General features: G+C 41.3%; 1 protein-coding gene and 1 pseudogene across 2 annotated transcripts; both read right to left on the bottom strand.

Annotated features, from left to right (window-relative positions):
• Nucleotides 1–1,483: 1,483 nt before the first annotated feature.
• Nucleotides 1,484–5,692, bottom strand: LOC145897144 (uncharacterized). The gene is made up of 6 exons (XM_082985325.1): nt 4,968–5,692; nt 4,556–4,635; nt 3,768–3,972; nt 2,623–3,516; nt 2,429–2,562; nt 1,484–1,950 (listed from the first exon to the last, which is right to left on the bottom strand). Exons 1-6 carry the CDS (start codon nt 5,690–5,692, stop codon nt 1,484–1,486), a joined length of 2,505 nt encoding a protein of 834 aa, XP_082841451.1.
• Nucleotides 5,693–6,730: 1,038 nt separating this feature from the next.
• Nucleotides 6,731–20,095, bottom strand: LOC145897142 (SCO-spondin-like; annotated as a pseudogene). Its single transcript, XR_014402365.1, has 26 exons — nt 19,963–20,095; nt 19,187–19,312; nt 18,504–18,629; nt 17,784–17,936; nt 17,382–17,543; nt 16,860–17,018; nt 16,352–16,513; nt 16,055–16,213; nt 15,415–15,570; nt 15,043–15,204; nt 14,540–14,695; nt 13,890–14,051; nt 13,347–13,502; nt 12,551–12,706; nt 11,903–12,051; nt 11,108–11,269; nt 10,576–10,734; nt 10,183–10,341; nt 9,752–9,890; nt 9,327–9,466; nt 8,797–8,936; nt 8,601–8,683; nt 8,227–8,386; nt 7,929–8,031; nt 7,643–7,773; nt 6,731–6,931 (listed from the first exon to the last, which is right to left on the bottom strand). The product of XR_014402365.1 is annotated as an SCO-spondin-like (transcript).
• Between the last annotated feature and the right edge of the window lie 271 nt (nt 20,096–20,366).

Raw genomic sequence — 20,366 nt, 5'->3', positions numbered from 1 at the left:
GCTTTACCTTGTTCGCATGATAAAGTACATGGAATAATTTTACTTCAGATTTTAATTTTTCTTTAGTTCAGTCTGTAGAAAAACAGAACACAAAGTCAAACAATATATTTTGCATTTCAAACTATGCGACGTGGATATGTGGGAAATAACCTGGCTCGGGCACCAGAACAATCACAAAGATCAACGAGGCGATCGTGTCATATGTGATTTTCTCGATGTTAAGCACGAACCGCAACTATGCACTGACATCGGGTTGAGAATGGTGGCGTGAGATGAGGACACGACCACTATCCAATACCTTCAAAAGCAAAACCTGACCACAGTGAACCCGTTAAAACGTCAGTGCGGTTCAAAGAACGTTTGTTTTTGACCCAATTGACACACGACGACTGCCCAGCACTGATGATGGTAACCTGATCCCAACAGGGCGTAGATGACCCCTTTACTTCCTGCACGCTCAGGTCAAGTGACAGCCAATACTTGACTTGCTCTGGTGCGTAAAGCTTCTACTTAGACATGAGGGACTTTGTACTGACAACCGAACTGTGCTGGGTGCGCAACAACATTTGTAGGTTGTTTAAATCGACATACGTTACTCTGCGTGCGCTTGGGGTTCACGCAGTTTGTCGCTGTGCATGGTCGAATACTGGTGCAAGTGGTTAGTATTAATTCCTTCTCTAAGTTGAGATCTTCCATTCCCCATTTCTTATCTCCAGTAAATACTCAACAAATTATGTAACTATAACTGTCCACCTTTTCCTAGACCACACCTGTGATACAGCATATAGCTTATTTTTTCATATTTTATTTTATTTTTTAACAATTTATGAAACTAACTACAATGACGAATAACCAACAAATACAACTAACATCACACACAACCGGTTGGCAAGTCAAGGCAAGATTTTTGTCAAACAATCAACACCTTTCCAGAAGCTCTGCCTCCAGCACAAAGCGGAAATGTGAAGTCTACAGTGTCTGCATTATTTCATCAACTGATTTAATCAAATCCCATTAAAAAGCATCCAGAAGTGAAAAAACAAGAATCGGACGACTGAATTAGAAGAATGGACGAATTGTTGCAAATTATTGTATTCAAGTTCGAGTTGTGTGGGATAGTATGATGAGGAATGACTACATTCCATTACCATCTCTGCATGTCATGGTGCTGTAGCTACGCATCTCAATAACATATTTACTCAAAAATTATGCACGTGTTGTTCTGTTGTCGATAATACTATTTGAAAAATGACAGACGAAGCGCCCAGTGGTAAGTCTGTAGTTTTGCTGAAGATTTCTGAAGTTTCTTTCATAAAATATTCAAAAGTAAAAACGTGTTCCCCACGTTTCCTTTGCTACCCAGAAATAAAGTAGCAGTATTTAAAGACAAGGTAATTGGTTACATTGATGTGTCTGCAAACAAATACATTGAGCCTGCTCTGCAGAGCATCCAAAGGCATGTGCTGTGATATTCAAATGTTGGTCAATCCCTGGACACAGAAACTTGTTGCTCAGGGTGGACGTTCACAAGATCGAAATATCTGGGGCTGAAGGCGGCGTCCAACGAGATGTTCCTCATCGCCACAAGCTCAATAGTGCCATCTAGCGTCTCGGGTTTACTCACATTCTTCTTCGGTTTTCCCTTTGTTGTGTGGTTGCTGATGCGTCCGCGGCATACACGTCTCTGCACCCAGGACCCAAGAAAGTTGGAATACATCCACGGGTTGACGGCGCTGTTAACAGGTATGAGAATGGTGGCTGTGAACGTGTAAATAGCTCTCGGAATGCTGACTCCGGCGAATGAGATGAAGGATGCGAGACAGATGGGAAGCCAACACACCACGTTGCAGGCGATGAGGCGGACGATCCGACGCCACATTTCATCGTTTTCTTTCGTTCGTAGATCGGCGCAACCAGATTCGCCACCACCGCTCTTCGGCGTCCCAAGCACTGCGCGGAATTCGACATTTTTAAAACAATATCAGCACGCGTAAGCACTTGTGCAAAGTTTTCAAAACAGACAGCTTGCGGAAGAACTTACACATCACTAATGTGGTTTTGTTTAAAAAATGTTCCTATTCTCAATATTTTTCCGCTTTAAGTCCAGTCAGCTCACAAACAAGCAGACACATTTTTTTGAACGTTTTAAAGTTTAGCAATTTCTTCAAAGGTTTAATACAAGCGGCAAACTCCAACGAGTGTTTCAAATAGCTTTTTATGCAAAATCAATTTATCTGGTGGCAGAAACGTTGATATAATAAAATTATTGCCAGAAGAGCCGCATTGCAGAAAAAACACATGCCTGGCAGCATCAGTAGTAATTAATTTAAATCAGTTTATCTGCGTGGACAGATTTTGATCTGTCACGCACCTCTCTCTACCTATCTGTGCGCCAATGATACGTTTTATGATGTTTAAGAAGACCTACCGGGTTTCGCTGCAGAGGAAGTCTCGCAAGATATGATCAAGTATGCGATTACCATGAACGCAATCACCACGCTGTCAAATATCACCAGCACAAGGGTGTAGGCTGCGGTCGGCTCGACCATTTTCCCGTAAAATCTGCAATGGTGGCCGATTGAAATAAACGTTAAAATCTTTGGAATAAAATTGTTAAGTTACCTCGGAAGACAAACGCCCTCGGAACCATAATAACCAATCACCGTCACAACTTGACTTTGACAAGTTTCCGGGAAGAGAGCGCAGAAATCCTCGGGGGTGGTGATCCCACTGGAACTGCTGGAGTAGTTAATTAATGAGCGTGCGCGCTGCACTAAGGAATGGAGTTGTTGGTGGGAAATAGTGGACCTTTTTATGTAAGGCTGGTCCAACCTGTAGCCCGTTACCATATTTGGCAACCACAGCGGAAGAACCGCGACAAAAATAGAAATCATCCACAGTAAGATGACAGTGGCCGCGATATAGCGACACCTAATGGTTCTGGCGCTGAAGGGACTGGTAATTCCGTACAGGCGGTAGAGAGTCATGGTTGTCATTATGAGCACGGAACATTGACTGGAAACATTGGCCAGAACGCCCAGGGCTGCGCAAGTCGACCCGCTTAACCATGCCAACTTCTCCTTGCAATATGTGTCACCGAATTTGAAGTGATACACACCAACAAGCAACAGGTAGAAGCCCATAAGAATGTCGGCCGTAGCAAGGTTCAACACCAAGATTTTGTGGCCCAGCAGAATACGATTGTGGACGTGACCAAAGCTAGGCCGACGCAATTTTGAAACCAACTCGTAAACGGTATTGGCTATCACTGCTGCGTTGCCGAGCAACGCGAAAAAGCACATGAACCAAAGGCAAACGACCAGTTCAGTCCAACCAATAAGATGTGTCAAAGAAGATATGGCGGTTTGGGTGCACTCATCCGTGAAATCTTCGCAGTCAAATTTTTGGTCGCCTACTTGGTGAGGTTTGATGAAAGTCTGGTTTTGATCGCAGTAGATATGACCTGGACAGTTCATCTCGTCGCCTGCGTTCGGACAATCCGATTCAAAATCGCACCTGACAAAATGATATTGGATCAGTTTACCGAAAGCGGAACCATTTATTTTGTTTTGCACCAAGTATTGTTTACAGGTAGTTTTTTTTCGGTAGAATGTCTTATTAAGTCCATTTTATTGACAAACGGACTTGCGAAAAATTTAATATGACAAACGGACAGGGAGGAAGGGCGTTTACCGCAACATCAGTGTTACCTCCAACGTAAGAATTGTTGTTAAAATACACCTAGATTGAAAAGCAGTGACATGTACTTGAAACGTATGTCGTAGGTATCACTACGTCTTTTGTCCGGGTAGCACTTGACTCGTTTTGAACACAACTCAGGGTTTTCGTCCTCACAACCGCCACAATTGCATATTCCGTTGCACAAGTTCCTGGCGTCCACATTACTTGTACATCCTCGCACAAGAATATCGCAGCTGTTTGTAATGTTGCTGCAAATTCCCAGTTTATTATCTGCAAATTACGTACTTTTGTTGGTGACCCAAACGTAAGTAAAATATTCATCTTTGGTTTTGTGGCAGTGGTGCGGAGTTTATATTCAACGCGATTTACGTCTGTATTATCTACATTACGTATTACCGGCATCAATACGTTGTAGTTGATTCGATAATTCGATGAAATTTTCATTTTTTTTCCAGTGCAAATGTAACAAAGATTGGATGGAAGTATATTTGCAGTACGGAAATAACTCTTGGTATACATTTCCACATAATAGCAGAATAAAAATACTTTAGCAAGATTATATCCACAGAATATGGGGGTATGCTTGCCGCTAACTCCACGGGTGTAACACTGATCTCACAAAGTATGGGGCGACAATTCATCGCGTATTCTACGATTATTTTTAAATGGAATTACAGCAACCATAGCAACCGCTATTTGCAGCCTCTATTCTCAACCTTGCATGACCTTGATTAACCTTGACATTACATGTCGCCATGCATGTTCTCTGTCATTGTTGGTGTGAACAGTGCGTATGAATAAAAGTTTTATAACGTGCGACAGATTGCTTACTAAGTATAGGATGTCCACTAACCAAAACATCGATTGTTGCACTCATCTTCTGCACATCTGCACTCAGCGTTGCCGTCGCAGTAGGTTGCGTTGCCTTTGTTGCTGCAAAAAAGTTTACATCTTACATGAAAGCTTTTAGGACAGTTGTGTTCTCGACATTACCACAAGTTAAACTGGGATAAGCATGCGGTTTAATCGTGTTACACTTTTGTAGATGTTACGGAGCCAATATGCCAATGTCAACAAATAAAGAACACGCTAAAAATGCTCGATGAAAACTACAACTTCTTTCGTTGGATTTACCCCAATCCATGTGAAATATGCCGTTTGTGCCACTGACGCAAACTTTCTCAAACCGTGTGCCACGAAAGTTTTATTATCTAACAGTAATTCACAAAAGTTTTGACTTGTGTTGGGTATAATCTTGAACGTACCTTTGACAGGGTTTGCGATCCTTTTTGTCTCGATTTGCTCCATCGTTAGGTTTGCAACTTTGACAATCACTTCCCTTGTTGCTGAGAATGCACTCGGAGAAACTTTCGGCATTTCCATCGTAGCAGAGATTTTCATCCGAAGAATCGAGGCAATTTATTTCACCATCGCACACCTGTTTACGCTGGATGAGCGAACCGTCCATACACGGCCAACACTTTGACGTATCTAAAACCGGCCCCGAATCGGTGTGATTGTAACAGCGGTCGGCGTCTTCAGCGCAAACAGTAAAATCCGGAAGATTTGAGGTTCGATTCCATCTGGTGAGGAACTCCTGCGGGAGAACGCACTGGTGCGTGTCGACGGTCATTAATTGACGTTTCAGAAGACATTTGAACCCGAACCCACACGTGACTTCGTCAGAACCATCGTCACAATCGGGAATCCCATCGCAAAAGTAGTGACAGGGGTAATCGTAACTGCAGGTTACGTTATTTTCCGCATTGGGGAAATGAACGCAACCACTTCGGTCTCGACAGTGGAAGAAGGGGGTGTTTTTGCACCCCCGCTCGTCGTCGCATCTGTCGCAATCCCTCACTCCATCACACAATTTCGACTTCACCTCACAAGTCGAGTTGCCCAGATCGTAGGCACGAGCAAGGAAGGGAAATAGCAGAAATCCAAAACACAAAGCGACTCCCACCTTTCGGATACAAGTTAACTGCATGCTTTTGCCGCTTTGCTTTTCCCAGGCGGAATGAAAACCTGTATTGGCGTTTTGAATTACAAATATTTTTCACCAATCGAATTGCATGTGTTATGGTCTGGGTGCATATCTACTTCACAAGGCTGTGTGATAATTTTTTTTTCTATATAACAGTCTAAAAAACACCTGAATAGAAACATATTCTGCTTTGTTTGTGGACTGACTTATTTACAGAGTAAGCATCTTTCTTTACATCGATTGAACCTGCTGCAAACATTGTTGTATTTCGTTCTAGTTTTATCGACTGCTTTAGTGAAATATTCCAGCGCATTTTCGTCCTAGCTCAAAAGATGCGAATGAAACGACATGGCAGGAAGCAAAATGTCGGAGATATAATATTACAAAAAAGAACATTTTTGAAACCTAAATGAGAGTCACTTTTACAAATACCAAAAAACGTCGGTTACTCGAAGTTTGCAAACCTGCTTTCCTGCAACTGGCATTGTCACACAGGCCAACGTTAACCATCATGTCGCTGTTTACCTCGAAAAACGACTGACTACCTCGCAACATGAGAAGGAAGGCCTGTGTCAAGATTTCGACAGGATTCAGCTGCGCAGTATTTGGAACCGAGATGTCCAGGATATGACCGAACCGCACGCGGGTTGGGATTTTTTTTTCGGATTCATGCTTTGCGGTTTATCATTCTTCAATAATATGTGGTGGTGATTCTCGTGTTCGCTTATACAGCGCCATAACCTCGCTGTCACAACAACCCTTTCTCATTGCTCCAACACACATCTTTGGAATCTTGAGGATTCGTCAAGATAATGGGAGTACCACGAAGGATTAAATTTTCGCCTGGTTTGCGGTTCGTAAACACCAGAGCGTCCATGGGCCAGGAGTTATATTTGTGTGCTATAAAAAGGTCCGGGAATTTCTATTACGCGAAGAAAACCCGCGTTCTTCGCTGGTTGTCACTCAATACTTAAATTATAATTAGCTCCCTCTCACACAACACACACGCAAGCCACGTTATATGTTTACAAACGGTCGATTTTATTTACAAATATCCGATACAGTTCCAGAAATGCTGAAACCCACAATGGCTTGAACCCAACTCCAATAGCTGGACACCCTTGTAAAAACAACCGGTCGTCCTACTGCTTCGCAATCGGACGGCCAGAATGACGTAATTCCGGTGACGTAATAGGCGCAGGATTCGCACATTTGACACATGAGGGGACCTCCACTGTTTGCCTGTTGGATGGAGATGGACGTGATTGCGGTAAATCGAAATGTGTTTATGAATACATCGCCATTTTCCCCCATTCTATTTTTAGATTCCCCGAAATCAACAAGCCATGGACCTCACTTGGTGAGTTTGGTCTGAGTGGTGGCTTGTCATGGTTAATACGATCACAAACTCCATTTAGTTATTTCAAGTACATAGCTTTGGCGACTTAAAAGAAAACGCTAACTGATAGTATTACCGTGGCTGTGATGTTAGTGAACCTTATCATCGATTTAGTAAAGCTGATATCCTCGTATTGCTTCTGTCTTATAACCAGAAATATACGTTTACCCACGTTCCATGTTTCCCCCCATTTATATAAATTTACCCACATTCCGTACTTCCCCACATATATACGTTCATCCACCTTCCATATTTCCCCCACAAATATACGTTCATCCACCTTCCATATTTCCCCCACAAATATACGTTCATCCACCTTCCATATTTCCCCCACAAATATACGTTCATCCACCTTCCATATTTCCCCCACAAATATACGTTCATCCGCCTTACGTATTTCCCACACGTTCATCATCTTCCCGTATTTCCCCAAATATACGTTTATCCGACTTCCGTAAGTGTCCCTTCAAGTGTTATTTATCCACATATCCCGCAAGCGAAACCAATAATATAAGTTTATCCACCTTAACGATCAATCAAGCACCACATCTCACCACGCAAGCGTTAGCTGCCGAATCGTTGGACCCTGCGCAGACGACGTCACTTCCCACTTGTGGGTAAAACTGAGAACACTGTTCTTCCTCCATCACAAATAGTGGGGTTTCCTCGATGAAGGTTGGGTCACCTTTTAAGAAAATTGTATCCATGTAAATAGTTCGCTGTATCCCGGTTGTGCCATGCAAATATTGCCGTTTCTGAACGGCGTTTAATACAGTTATATTCAATACAAATATAGAAACGGTGTTCCTGCGATTCGGTAAAGTTTTGAAGGCAACCAACCTTGATTCCAATTCGCGACGAAACAAGTTTGCCCAACTGACACGACGTTCCAAGAAAGACAGATGGGAAAAATATGTGAGTTGATCTCAACTTCTTGCGGTAACTATGCAAAAGTGTGGAACAACCGATCAAATCAGGGCAAGCCATCTTTTCAAGACGTTTTATTTCAATGAGGTATGTTGCAAATACGATGGATGATAGAAAATATACGACTATGTGTAATTTGATGCTTAAACAAAGGTGAAAGCTATCGTGAAAGCAATGGTCGTTAATATTGTTTGTAGCAAATTTACGCTACCTGGAGAAGAGCGATGTCGTGCTCTATACTGCCACCTAGCAGATTCAATTTGTACCGAGGGTGGGTGATGACGTTGCGGATTCGATAGGTGTGAGAATAGTTCCCAGTTGATGTGTAGTGACCGCCGAGTGTGGCGGTAATGTTGTCCAGGACAAGAGGACTGGAGTAAACGTGATTATTAGTTTCCATTCTCTAGATTAACTCAAAAGCGTTCAAAATAAACGCTCTATTCTTCTTTTAGGCCCATAGATGATCTGTGTCACGAAAGTTTATAGTTTTTACTTATATTTTAGTCACAATTAAGACAACCTTTACACTGGAATGCTTAAGGATTAATTCTCAAAACTCTTTGAAAGAAACCATGCAGGACTTACTCGAAACAATGAGCGGCCGAAATGATCCACTGTTTGTGTATCAAGGCACCCGTGCAGGCCAACACCCCAGATTGAAGGGAAACCTAGAAAAGCAATCTGTCATGCGAATTTATTGGAGGCCAACCAAAGCTTTCGAAGATGACAATTGACTTATTGCTGCTGGGTTAAGAAAATCTAATTTTTTTAGGTGAATCACCATCCAAGGCCAAGTCGTTTGATTTCCCTGCGCTCCTCCGATAATCTGGCCGTCGTGTAAGTTTTGTCCGCACGTCACATTTTCATTCACCACGCAGCAGTCGGTCGAGTTTCGTCGCAAAACTTCACCCACGTTGCACACTGCAATATAACAAAATAAATGACAACGCCGTAGGGTGTCTTTGCCCTGACCAGTGACGCTAAAACAACATTGCAGAACGAACGTGGCCATAAGTAGAAACTCACATTATCACAAAATTATACTGTACACTGTACAAAAATAAAGTATATGAGGAAGCAGTAAGGACAGTTCCGCCAGCTTATAATGCTTATACAACATTGCAAAACGAGCATAGACGCAAGTATAGAAACTCGTCTGCTTCTTACAATATTCATACATTGGATTTAAAAGCACAAATGATCTTGAACCAAAATATAAAAATTGCCACAATGAAACAACACCTCCACCAATGTTCTGATTGAAATCCCAAATACATTTTTTCAAATCTACCAACCCGATATATTTCTGACCTTGACAAAGACATTCTGGGCACAATCCGCATGTTTCAGGGCAATATTCTTCCGCGTACGCCGGAACTTGTTCACAGTAAGGCACAAAATCTTCACAACTCGCTCCAGCCGTGTCCGAACATTCGCAAATGCACGGAGGTCTGCGCAAAGTTTGATGCTTACCAGACAACTCAAAGTGTGCAGAGTGATTTTGGCACATACAAAATTTCAGATACTTCAAGACAAACAATATAGCCCTTGTTAGCGTTAATGTAAGTACCGTTGATGTAATTTAGGAACACGACTTAATTTTCATCTAAATAACTGCTCTGAAATTCATTAGCAAACGTTTCGGTTTTATCTGCAATCATTGTCAATGCGAATTCGAGATACAATAAAAAAAATTGCTGGTAAATTTCACCACGGAAACATTAACGTATACTTACGGGCATGGTTGAGCAACGCAAGTAGCCGATTGAACGTCTCCACCTTCGCAATCCCCTCCCAAACAGCTTCTGAGTCGATGAACGGTCGCATTTCCACAAGTTACCCCACACTGGCTCCACACAGACCAACTCGACCACCCTGCGGTACCAAAAGCTTGTTTCTTCAATAGAGTTTTTACTTCATAAGCTTTTCACATTCACTACTTTGATTAATTGCTTTCGCCTTTGTCTCCACGTTTTTTGTTTGTTTCGTTTTTATATTTTGTGTTATTTAGAGAATATAAATGTAACTCGGGGGCCATTTGACTTTGAAAACCCCTCTGATTATTTCAGTTTTCCTACCCATACCTTCACAGTCTCAACCTTTTCATTTCATCAATATAATGTATTTTAATTTGTGTTTGTGGGGCAAAACAAAAGAATGAATATACCTTGTGGACACGGATCTACTTCACACGAAGCAATTTCAACGGAGTCAACGCCGCAGTCGTCAACATTTCCGGAGCTGCAGGATCGTAATCGAGTCCGACTACTTACTCCACACGTGGCTGTACAAGCCGACCACGGGTTCCATTCACCCCAGCTTACAACTATAAAATTCTGGTTTAAAGTTTTTTTTTGCCCACCAGGACGACAGACCCACGCATATCGTTTAATTTCTTGCGTTAGGATAAAAAATTTCATCAATTTTGTTTAATATTTTGTTACAATCCACGATAACTTTCATTTAGGAATCTCGGTAACCGTTCAAAACTCAAAAACTGGCATGTCTAAGCATAAATATGTATGGGCTATGTTAAAGCAGTAAGCATAAACACATTCACCCCTCGGACACGGGTTGGAGTTGCATGGAAGTGTTTCCCTTGAACTTTGACCACAATCAAGGTCGATTCCAGAATTGCAAGATCGGCTTCTTGACTGGATTCCTCCCCCGCATGGCTCCGAACAAACCGACCAGAAGGTCCAGGGCCCCCAGAAGTAAACTGTAGTTGTGGTTGATGACATTAAGGGTATGGCCCAGACATGGGCGATTGGGGCGATTCGGTTTTTCAAAATTTTGATAATTTTTAACTTTTGTGCCGAAAACTTTGCCTACCCCGGGTTTAATACCATGAACAAAGTATTTGTGTTATAAAAACTTAAATTTAGCACCAAACATTCACTCAGTAAGCCTCAATTAAGCTGTGTGTGAAAGATTACGAATGTTTAGACATAGAAGGTTAAACAACACGGAAATGCATGGTTTGTTGTTATCTATGTAGTAACAGGAGTATGTTATTTGTCGTTTGCACAATGCTGTGTAGACCCATTTCGTGGTGTTTCGAGCAAGTTTGCGTAATATATTAGTGTGTTTACCTGGCGGGCATGTCTGTGTGTTGCACGGTAAGCTCTCTTGTGAACGATCCGGACCACAGTCGGCAATGTTTCCTGTGCTGCAGGATCTCAATCGCGTTTTTTGTCCAGTTTCACACGTCCTGGTGCAGAGTGACCATTGACTCCACTCAGTCCAAACAGCAACTGAAATTCAGAAGATACAACATCTTATCAACAAACATCTTCAATAATTCTTGCTTTGATTTTGTGATTAGATATCACACTATATACTTTCGTGAAATGGCAATGATGAAAATTTCAATTAGACAAACCACAAAAAAGCAAATTGGCCATAACCAAATATCCTGAACAGTTGTTGAATACATTAACTGGTATTGTTGCGCTGGGTTTTTTATTACCTAATGAACAAAATCTTCTGACAAAAACTATATCGAAACTTCACATTTTATATTTTTTTTTTATGTGTTGATTTATATTTATATTTACGAAGTGTCTCGAACGCACCAGTCACCGCACGTTGATTTTATATCGCAGCGCAAGCTCCCTTCCTCTCACGTGACACGGTTGGGCCAATGACGGGGGAGACAAAAGATAAACCGGGCTAACACGAGACGCTAAGAGAAAATCGCGAGACAGACCGTTTTTGGCAGATTGTGATTCGTCTGTGGTATTTTTAGAGTTTTTATGAACAAGATTTAATTGAATTGTTTAACCGTTGTGCTGGAACAGGCTTGTGGTTGGCCGTTAATGCAGCGTCCTGAGCACCTTGGAAAGCGTTTATTTAAGAAGCGTAACAGAGGCACAGCAGTAATTTACCTGGGCATGGTCTGATGTTGCAGTTTGCGACGTTTGTCCTGGAGCCGGGACAATCTTGACTCCTCCCAGTGTTACAACTCTCGTTCTTTTCCGTTCCCCGGGACCACAGGTGGTGGAACATGGGGACCACTCGCGCCAACGGTTCCAAGCTGCAAAATGACACGATTATAACTTTGCTGTGGAAGTACAGCTGCTGGATGCCTACAACTTTGTGTACGTTGTGCCTAACTGGTACAATAAATTATCTGATATCGTGCAAGTAACAGTGGATGGACGCAAACTTCTCCTTTGATCAGTTTATCGACAATGAAAACATGTCAGCTGCCTCAACAAAATTTCAATATTTTATGAAGTCTTTTATAAGACTTCCCCTGAGGAAGCCCTGTTGTATAACAGGCGAAACGTCGGAATAAAGTTACGTTTTTTTATATGTGCCAGAAGAACAATATGCCTGGCAGCAACAAAAACATTATATTTGTCTTTTATAAGATTGCATGCCGCATTATTTGTCTGGCTAATCGTCTCTTTTATAATAGAATAACTTGCAATGACGACAAACTATAGAATTAAACTTACATGGAGCTACAACACTACTACGGCCCGAGTACTAAAGCAGAACTTTCACCCAAGGCAAATTCAAATAGTTACCTGGACAAGCTTGTTTGTTACACTCAATGGTTTCCTTTGAAGTTTCTCCACAGTCAGAGTTTCTGCCAGTGCTACAAGATCTTGTGCGAGTCCGAGATCCAGACCCGCAAGACTTGGTACAAGCTGTCCACCCGTTCCATGCATTCCAACGCCCGACTGTCAGGCAGACAACAGAGTTGGTTTAAATATTAAGGGTTGCTACTTTTGTGATATTGCGAGCATTGAACTGTTTCATGATGAAGTGGTGGAAAATTTAAACGATCCAAGTTTCGCATCGGAGATTTTAGGTGTCTGTCTGGAAATTACCAACTGTCCACAAAACAAAATCAACAGTGGACTGGCAAGCACACAACAGAGATGGTAGTTTCATCGTATAATGATGCTACTTACATCAGAATGCTAACATTGAGCTGTTTGCTAAATTTTGATGATTTCAAGGTCCGCAGGGAATATTCATAATGTACCGCTTGCGGAAGTTATAAATGCATCTATAGTTTATGGAGAACATTAAAGGCGGGACTGAGAACAAGTCAAGAATTTTTAGTCCCGATCAGGTATTCGGATCTCGTTGGGATCAGATTTCACCAGAAGAAATTTTAGCTTTCATGTTTAAATTCTAGCGTTTACTGGATAAAGGATTTGAATGATAAACTGCGGACAAAAGCCTTGGCGATCGCTTGAAAACAGGATCAGCCTGGTTTGTTTTAAGGATAAATCTAAAGCGAGTTCTGCATGCGACATTATGACTTTCGTTAGAATTACGACATAAACCAAACACTACCATAATTAGTTTTACCTCTGCATTGGTGAGTGTTGCATTTCCAAATCTGCCTCCACTGAATTCCGCAATCAGATCTTCTGCCGGTCGGACATCTTCTAGTTCTGGTTCTTGTTCCGGAGCCACAGGGTTTAGTGCAATCACTCCATTGTGCCCAGTCGTTCCACACGTAATCTGTTCGTGTTCAATTATTTTTTTTTCCATATGAGATTCGAACCCGGAATATCGTTCGAACAAATCCCACCCAGACAGGTATTTTACTTCATAAATGCACAGGGTTGGAACTTAAACTTTACACAAATTAATGAAAGGAGTTACTAAGACACTGAGTGATTAAATTATCACAGTGATTCACAACCTTTTTGTGGTTTCGTACCTTTTGGAGGTGAAACAATTTCAACGCGTACCACCTATAGTTGATTGTTAAAAAATAACCTAGGGGATGAAGTAACAAACATAAATTTAAATTCGAACTATATCCGCAAATTACGGAAAGGTGTTCGCGTGCCACCGGTTGAGAAACACTGACTTAACATTTATGCAAAATACATCTGTACTCACTGAACGGACAGGTTTGAGTGTTACAAGCCCACGTTTCGCTTGATTTCTCGCCACAGTCAGAACTCCTTCCAGTGTTACAAAACCTTCTTCTCGTTTTCTTTCCTTCATCTCCACAACTTCTGGTACAAGTCGTCCATTGACCCCAGGTGGTCCAAGTGATAGCTGTAAGAAACCTATGTGAGTTTGTTGGCGCCAGGGGTGGATTCAGGAGGGGAAAATGGAGGTGATCGCCCCCTAGATTATGTTGTAACAAGGAATGAAACGCTGCTGCAGTGGCAGAAAATTGGCGTTGTCCCCAGAGAGCCTTTCTGTCGCATTCGCAACTATATTCTTGTCCAGCGAACAAAATCGACATTATTGCGTTATGCGTTTTGAATGGTAACCGCCACACCTATAAAAAACTTTTTAATTCGCCACTGGTTGGCGCACTATGCAAATCATGTCATGGATGTTTGCATTGGCCTTAGGCTTGGCGGGTGATTGGCAGCATTGGTCAAGCGCCCGACCCATATACCAAGAAGAAAACCGGATCGGGATTCGTGGCCAGGTTTCAAATCCCGATGTGGTAAAAAAATGCTTTAGGAGTCATGAACATTTATGTATCTATTGTTTAAAGTTCTAATAAATATATGATGTGTTTCGTCACAAACCAGGACAGTCGTGCATGTTGCAATTTTCACTCTCGGCATCTCTCGACCCGCAATCCTGGATCCTCCTGGAGCTGCAAATCCGGGATCTTGATCTCGTTCCTCCTCCACATGGATGAGTACAACTTCCCCAATTCCTCCAGGAATTCCACTGAACTTCTGCGCGTGAAAAACGATAACTTCATCATCCAGTAATACTCGTAACTATGAGTGAGTTCGCCAAGTGAATTTTTGTTTCTGTTCTAAAATGATCACGAAACCAATTGAACCAATTCGTATGTACAGTATAGGCTTATGGTGGATATTTACTGGTTCCTATAAACTTGATGAAAATAGATATATGGTGATTCGAATTATTTGATTTTATCCTTGTAATGCGATTTAAAGTTGGAAAACGTCCTAACATAAGCAGTTAGTTTGTTGTTTGCTAGTGTAATTATTTCTTAAGAATGACCACCCTGTTAATACTATGTGTTTGAAAGTCAAAATTAAAAGATAAATTGCACCTGGACAATCGTGTATGTTACAGATCTGCGTGTCCCTCTTATTACTACCGCAATCTGCGTCATTTCCGGTGTTACATGATCTTATTCGAAACCGGAAGCCGGTTCCGCATGGCTGATTGCAGTTTCCCCATTCCGACCATTGCGACCAAGCGGGAAGAATGTCTTAAAACAAATCAACCGAATACATAAAATGTCTTATTTTCGACTTGTTTGACGACGATGATAGATTAAATCACTATTTTTGTCACTATAATTTTTTTTGATTTGTCGCTAATTACAACAACTTTTACATTATTTTACTTGGTTTATTGCTTATTTGAGACATAGGTTGTCCTGAAATATTTTTGACGTGACCCGAGCTCGGTGACTCACCGATGCATGGAAACTGGTTGCAATGAACCGTTTCGATCCAATCCTCCCCGCAACTTCCACTTTCTCCACTGCAAGTCCTGGTTCGGTAAGAATAACCGGAATCACACGACTGACTGCAGGCTGTCCACGATGACCAAGACCTCCAAAACGGGGCGCCTGAGAAACAAAACTTGAAATAAATTCCAAACCTCCCGATGAAGGCTGTTGCATAACAGCCGAAACGTTGAGAAACGTAAATAAAATAAAGTTTGCCAGAAGGGCAGTAGGTATTCGGCAATAAATTCCAAACGTTTAGAACCTTGCACATCCTAACAGCTGAGCTCCGACTTGTCATGAAACAATGACACACATGAAACATAAGCATATATCTCGTTCGCCAAGAAATGGCTCTGACAACTAACTGGGAGTAAAATAGGTTAAAATCTGATCAAGTTTAGACTCCTCTGTACACAGTATAAACAAAAATTTAGGATCAAACGGAATCAGGGACTTCGACCTTCTACTAGAACCCAACGACGGCCCAGCAAGGTTATAACTGCCCAAAAGAACCCAGTTAGTACCGACTTTTCACATACAAATCAGCGTTGTGTTTAGCCAGCTATGATATGTGGTGTCCACACACGAGATAATGGTTCAATACCTGGGTCGCACTGAAAGTCGTTGCAAAATTTCGATTCCCGCCAGTTTGTGCCGCAATTCGTTGTCTCCCCGATGTTACAGGACCTACTGCGTGACGTCACGCCCTGTCCGCATGGCAACGAGCACACTGTCCACTGTGACCATGGCAACCACCTGTAGACTAAATGACGCAAAAAGGTGGGTTGTATTTTAAGATCATGCCGTAAAACTTTGCGAAAAGTTTATGCATAATTGCATGCAGCATTCCTTATGCACTTGCTTGTAATATTTTTACGTTACATCGGCATATGGTTTTTACCAGCGGAGGTGCAAGCAGCTTCGTTGCAAATTTCGTCCTCTCTCCAATCGCTACCACAATTGTTCGTTTCACCGATGCTGCACGATCTACTTCTTGACGTCACACCCGGTCCGCACGACGACGAACAAGTGCCCCACGGTGACCATGGCAACCACGTGTAAACTAGAAAACACATTATCTGTTTTTTAGCTTAGGAATATAACGGGAGCAAATGAAGCTTATTGAAAATATATTGAAGGTCTGATAGCACCAACATTTAAAAAAACAAAAATAATACTTTGAACGCTGTTAAGAAAATGTATACCGACAGAATAAGCTACTCAACATTATACAAATGAACAAAGTGGTGGATGATATCTGTGTAAAAGAAACCTTGAGCCACAAACCAACATTATAAAAAAGAGGAGGAATCAAGACCCTTAACTACTGTCTCTTCTGTTCAAAGGTTGTGAATAAATTACAACAAGTGTGAACAACTAAAGTTGAGGGAGTTTGTAACAATACTCACCAAGCGGACAGGGAAAATCGTTACAGAATTGATTTTCGACATTTGCACTCCCGCAGTTGGTAGTAGGTCCGATGTTGCAATTCCGTCTCCTCGCCTGCACTCCCCGCGCACATGATTTAGTGCAAGATTCCCAATTGGACCAAGAAAGCCAGGAATAAACTGAGTGTAACGAGTCATGCTTTATTGATTAGACGACAATCTACCAACCTCAACTAGAAGTAAAGACTCAAATGACAAAACGTTTTTAGGCACAATCAAATGTACGTTTACATAATTATGCATGCAGTACTTTTATGAGGGTAAGATGTAAAATCCTTTGGTATTATTGGCAGTGGTAGATTCTGGGTAAATAGAAAACATATTTATCATGTGATCAAATTCAACTCTCTCCACGTTGATATGCAAACAATATGATTTCTATGTAACCAGAAAATCTCGCCCATAAAGTGGTTATTCTTTCCACGGTGAAATTTGTTAAACCAAGCTCGTAAATCTTCCTATTTCCACGATAAGTAAGATTACCAGGGCAGTTCCTGATGAGGCAGGACTTCTCCTGACGCAAGCGAAGTGAGCACTGAGAGAGGAGGAGGACGTTAAACGAGTTCCTGCACTCCCTCGTCCGGACTCTCACTCCGTTCCCGCAAGTTAACGAACATCCAGACCACTGAGTCCAGGTCGAATATCCTGTAGAGAATATTCAGGAAAATCAAAAAGCACACAATACTGTATTAAGTGGATTCAGTCAATATTGTCTCGCATTACGAACATTTTTCTATACAGGTTTGTATTAAGTGGATTTAGTCAATATGGTCTAACATTAAGTCAACCAACATGGGTAGAAAAGCTGCATAGCTTTTATTACCATCAAGTGACGCAAAAACTCCATAAAATTTCGCCAAACTCGAATGCTTTATTTTTCCTTACGTTCTGGGTTGCACGATTGAACATTGCATTGTCTTGCTTCCTGCTTGCGGCCAATTCCGCAGTCGTTACTTCTGCAAGTTCTCTTTCTGATCTGGCTTCCCGTGCCACAAGTTGTCGTACAACGACTCCACGATCCCCATAAACCCCAGTTTCCTGAAAATTCACGTATCTTGGTGAGAAATTACGCAAGCAAAGTGGAGCTAATAAAAGAGCTTTATACAGATGACCACTGTTGCAACCAAAAAGGTCTCATCAGTGCAGCTGTGACTCTTGTAGACGATTATGTCGGCCAAACGGCCAAGCGAAAAATGACATGTTTGTCTGCAGCACCTTTACCATGAACGTCGGTAAATAAAAATCAACGTTTAATTGGGCTATAAAGACAGTTTCTATGAAATCGTGTATACCTGTCAGCAACTGCAGAACAATATCTCAGAAAATTGTTTGTAATAATTTACAAATTTGTGCCACAAAGGTTAGGAATTTTACAAAATATCTTTGACTAATAGTTGAAAACACGTGTTTCAGGAATTTATGTGCGATTTTTAGAAGCATTTAACAATTATGAACAAATACATTTAAAGATATTTGTTAACATAGGTTAGAACCACAAAGCACTGAAAGCCAAACACCAAACCGTTTTCATATAAAAGACGGATAATTCAGTCGTCACCACATTCCTGCATAAGTGACAAAATTATTTATAAATTGGCCATTTACCTGCAGTGCACCACCCACAACTCAACCGACAGGTGTTCTGGAGCGTTTCCTTCAGTTGTTCGCACAATCCAAGCAAAACGTAACTTGTGCAACCTTGTGTGCTGACGTCATGGCACGGAAGCGTGTCTGAAACCATTCAATTCGTTTATTTTTTGCAAAGTAAAACAAAAAAAATGTGTTGTTGTTTTCCCTGCAATAAAGATTCTAGGTAAAAAACGCTGCAACGCTTTGCCTGAATGGATAACTTTATGGGTTTATCGGTGTCCATGTCATTTTATTTCTTTGTTTATCCTTTATCAACGTAATTGCTTTTTTCGAGCAAAATGTATGATATTATTTGCAACGGCCTCGGGTGCTGTTATAAATTGTTGCCTTTTGTAACCAATGTTTTTGTATGGCTACGTTACATTCACTGACCTTCTTGTTATACAACTATGGTCACTGCTCCGTTTACTATGTATTTATGTGCAAAAGTGCCATAATAATTACCCGGAATTGCAGCTCTCAACATTGTATTTACCTACGAGTTTAAAATTTAACCAAACTTGTATTTTGCTTTTCTCTTTGGTTTAACTTTTTGTAAAATGCTCGACATGAACAAATTTAAATGCTTAAAAGTAAATATTGAAAATTATTATATGATTACTTTGAATACAGTAGTTAATTCAATGCTGCAATCTCACTTTGAGACGAACACAAGTTGCAAGTCTTCGGACAAGTTAGAACCATTTCCGCCCTCCTTGTCTGGCAAGCTCCCTGGAATGATAGAAGCCGACATTCCACTGTGCCAAGTTGATCCTGACATTCCTCTGCACACGGTTTAGTGAAGTTTTAAAATGGAGTTAAACAGAGTTTGCAGTTTCGGGTAAAATAAGTTAAATTTGTAAGTGGGAATTTGTGAGGAACAACCCTTCTGGCACAAGTAAAGGTAGGTGTTATTTTAGCGATGTTTTTTCTGCTATACAACATCGCTTTGTCAGGGTCAACGTCAGTAAATTATTTTAATTATACGTTTACAAGTGCTGCACCTGATGAAGCGAGATCAATCTCGCGAAAGCTCGTGCGAATAAAGTTGTTTAACAGTCAGTCTCTTATAAAAGCAGTGCACAAGCAAGCATATAGTCATAGATCAGAGACAGACACGACAAACTGAAGAAATTGAAGTGCCAGAAGGTCATTCATTACATATTACAGCATTCTTGGCAGCAACACAATAATGTAAATTTGGGCCAGACGAGGAAAAATGCCTTTTCAACTTGCGTATGACGACTGTTTAACACATTTCTGCACAATCAATTTCTTATTTCTTAGGGCATGCAACTAATATACAGGTACCAACTGTACCACCCGCGCAAACCTATTACAAAATTGCCTAAAGCTAAATATTGTTAACAGAGCACACAACATTACACAAACCGCGAGCCGCAGTAAAATGCAACTAAAAGAATTAAACCCTTACCTTGACTGGAAACCTGTCCCAAGACAACGGACAGAAGCAGAAAAACGTTAATCAACATTTTGTCTTGAGCATTTTCCGCGTTTACACCGATCAGCAATCAATGATTAGACGAATCTTTGCGTCGTGTTTTGTGGCCACAGAAGGCAGCAAGGCCCCGAGGTGCGAATGAGTCATCAACAAAATTATTGGGCGCACCTTCGCACGTGTTTACGACGCGCTGGAATCGCCCGTTCGTGATAGGCTCGGACCTTAAATTATCATTGAGTTTTCTGGAGGGCAATTTCTATTTGTGTCGAAGCCGCTAACCTGCGTAGCAAATTGAGCTGGGTTGATTGCTGCAAGCATGTTTTATGACAGAAAAACCTCCCATGTTTTTAAAGGTAAGTCGTTAAATTGAAACGATA

Source organism: Ascidia mentula, chromosome 4 (genome assembly GCF_947561715.1).
Source record: "Ascidia mentula chromosome 4, kaAscMent1.1, whole genome shotgun sequence".
Classification (NCBI taxonomy): Eukaryota; Metazoa; Chordata; class Ascidiacea; order Phlebobranchia; family Ascidiidae; genus Ascidia; species Ascidia mentula.
Note: the sequence above shows the minus strand (reverse complement) of the source record. Positions and strands in the feature narration are given on the sequence as shown.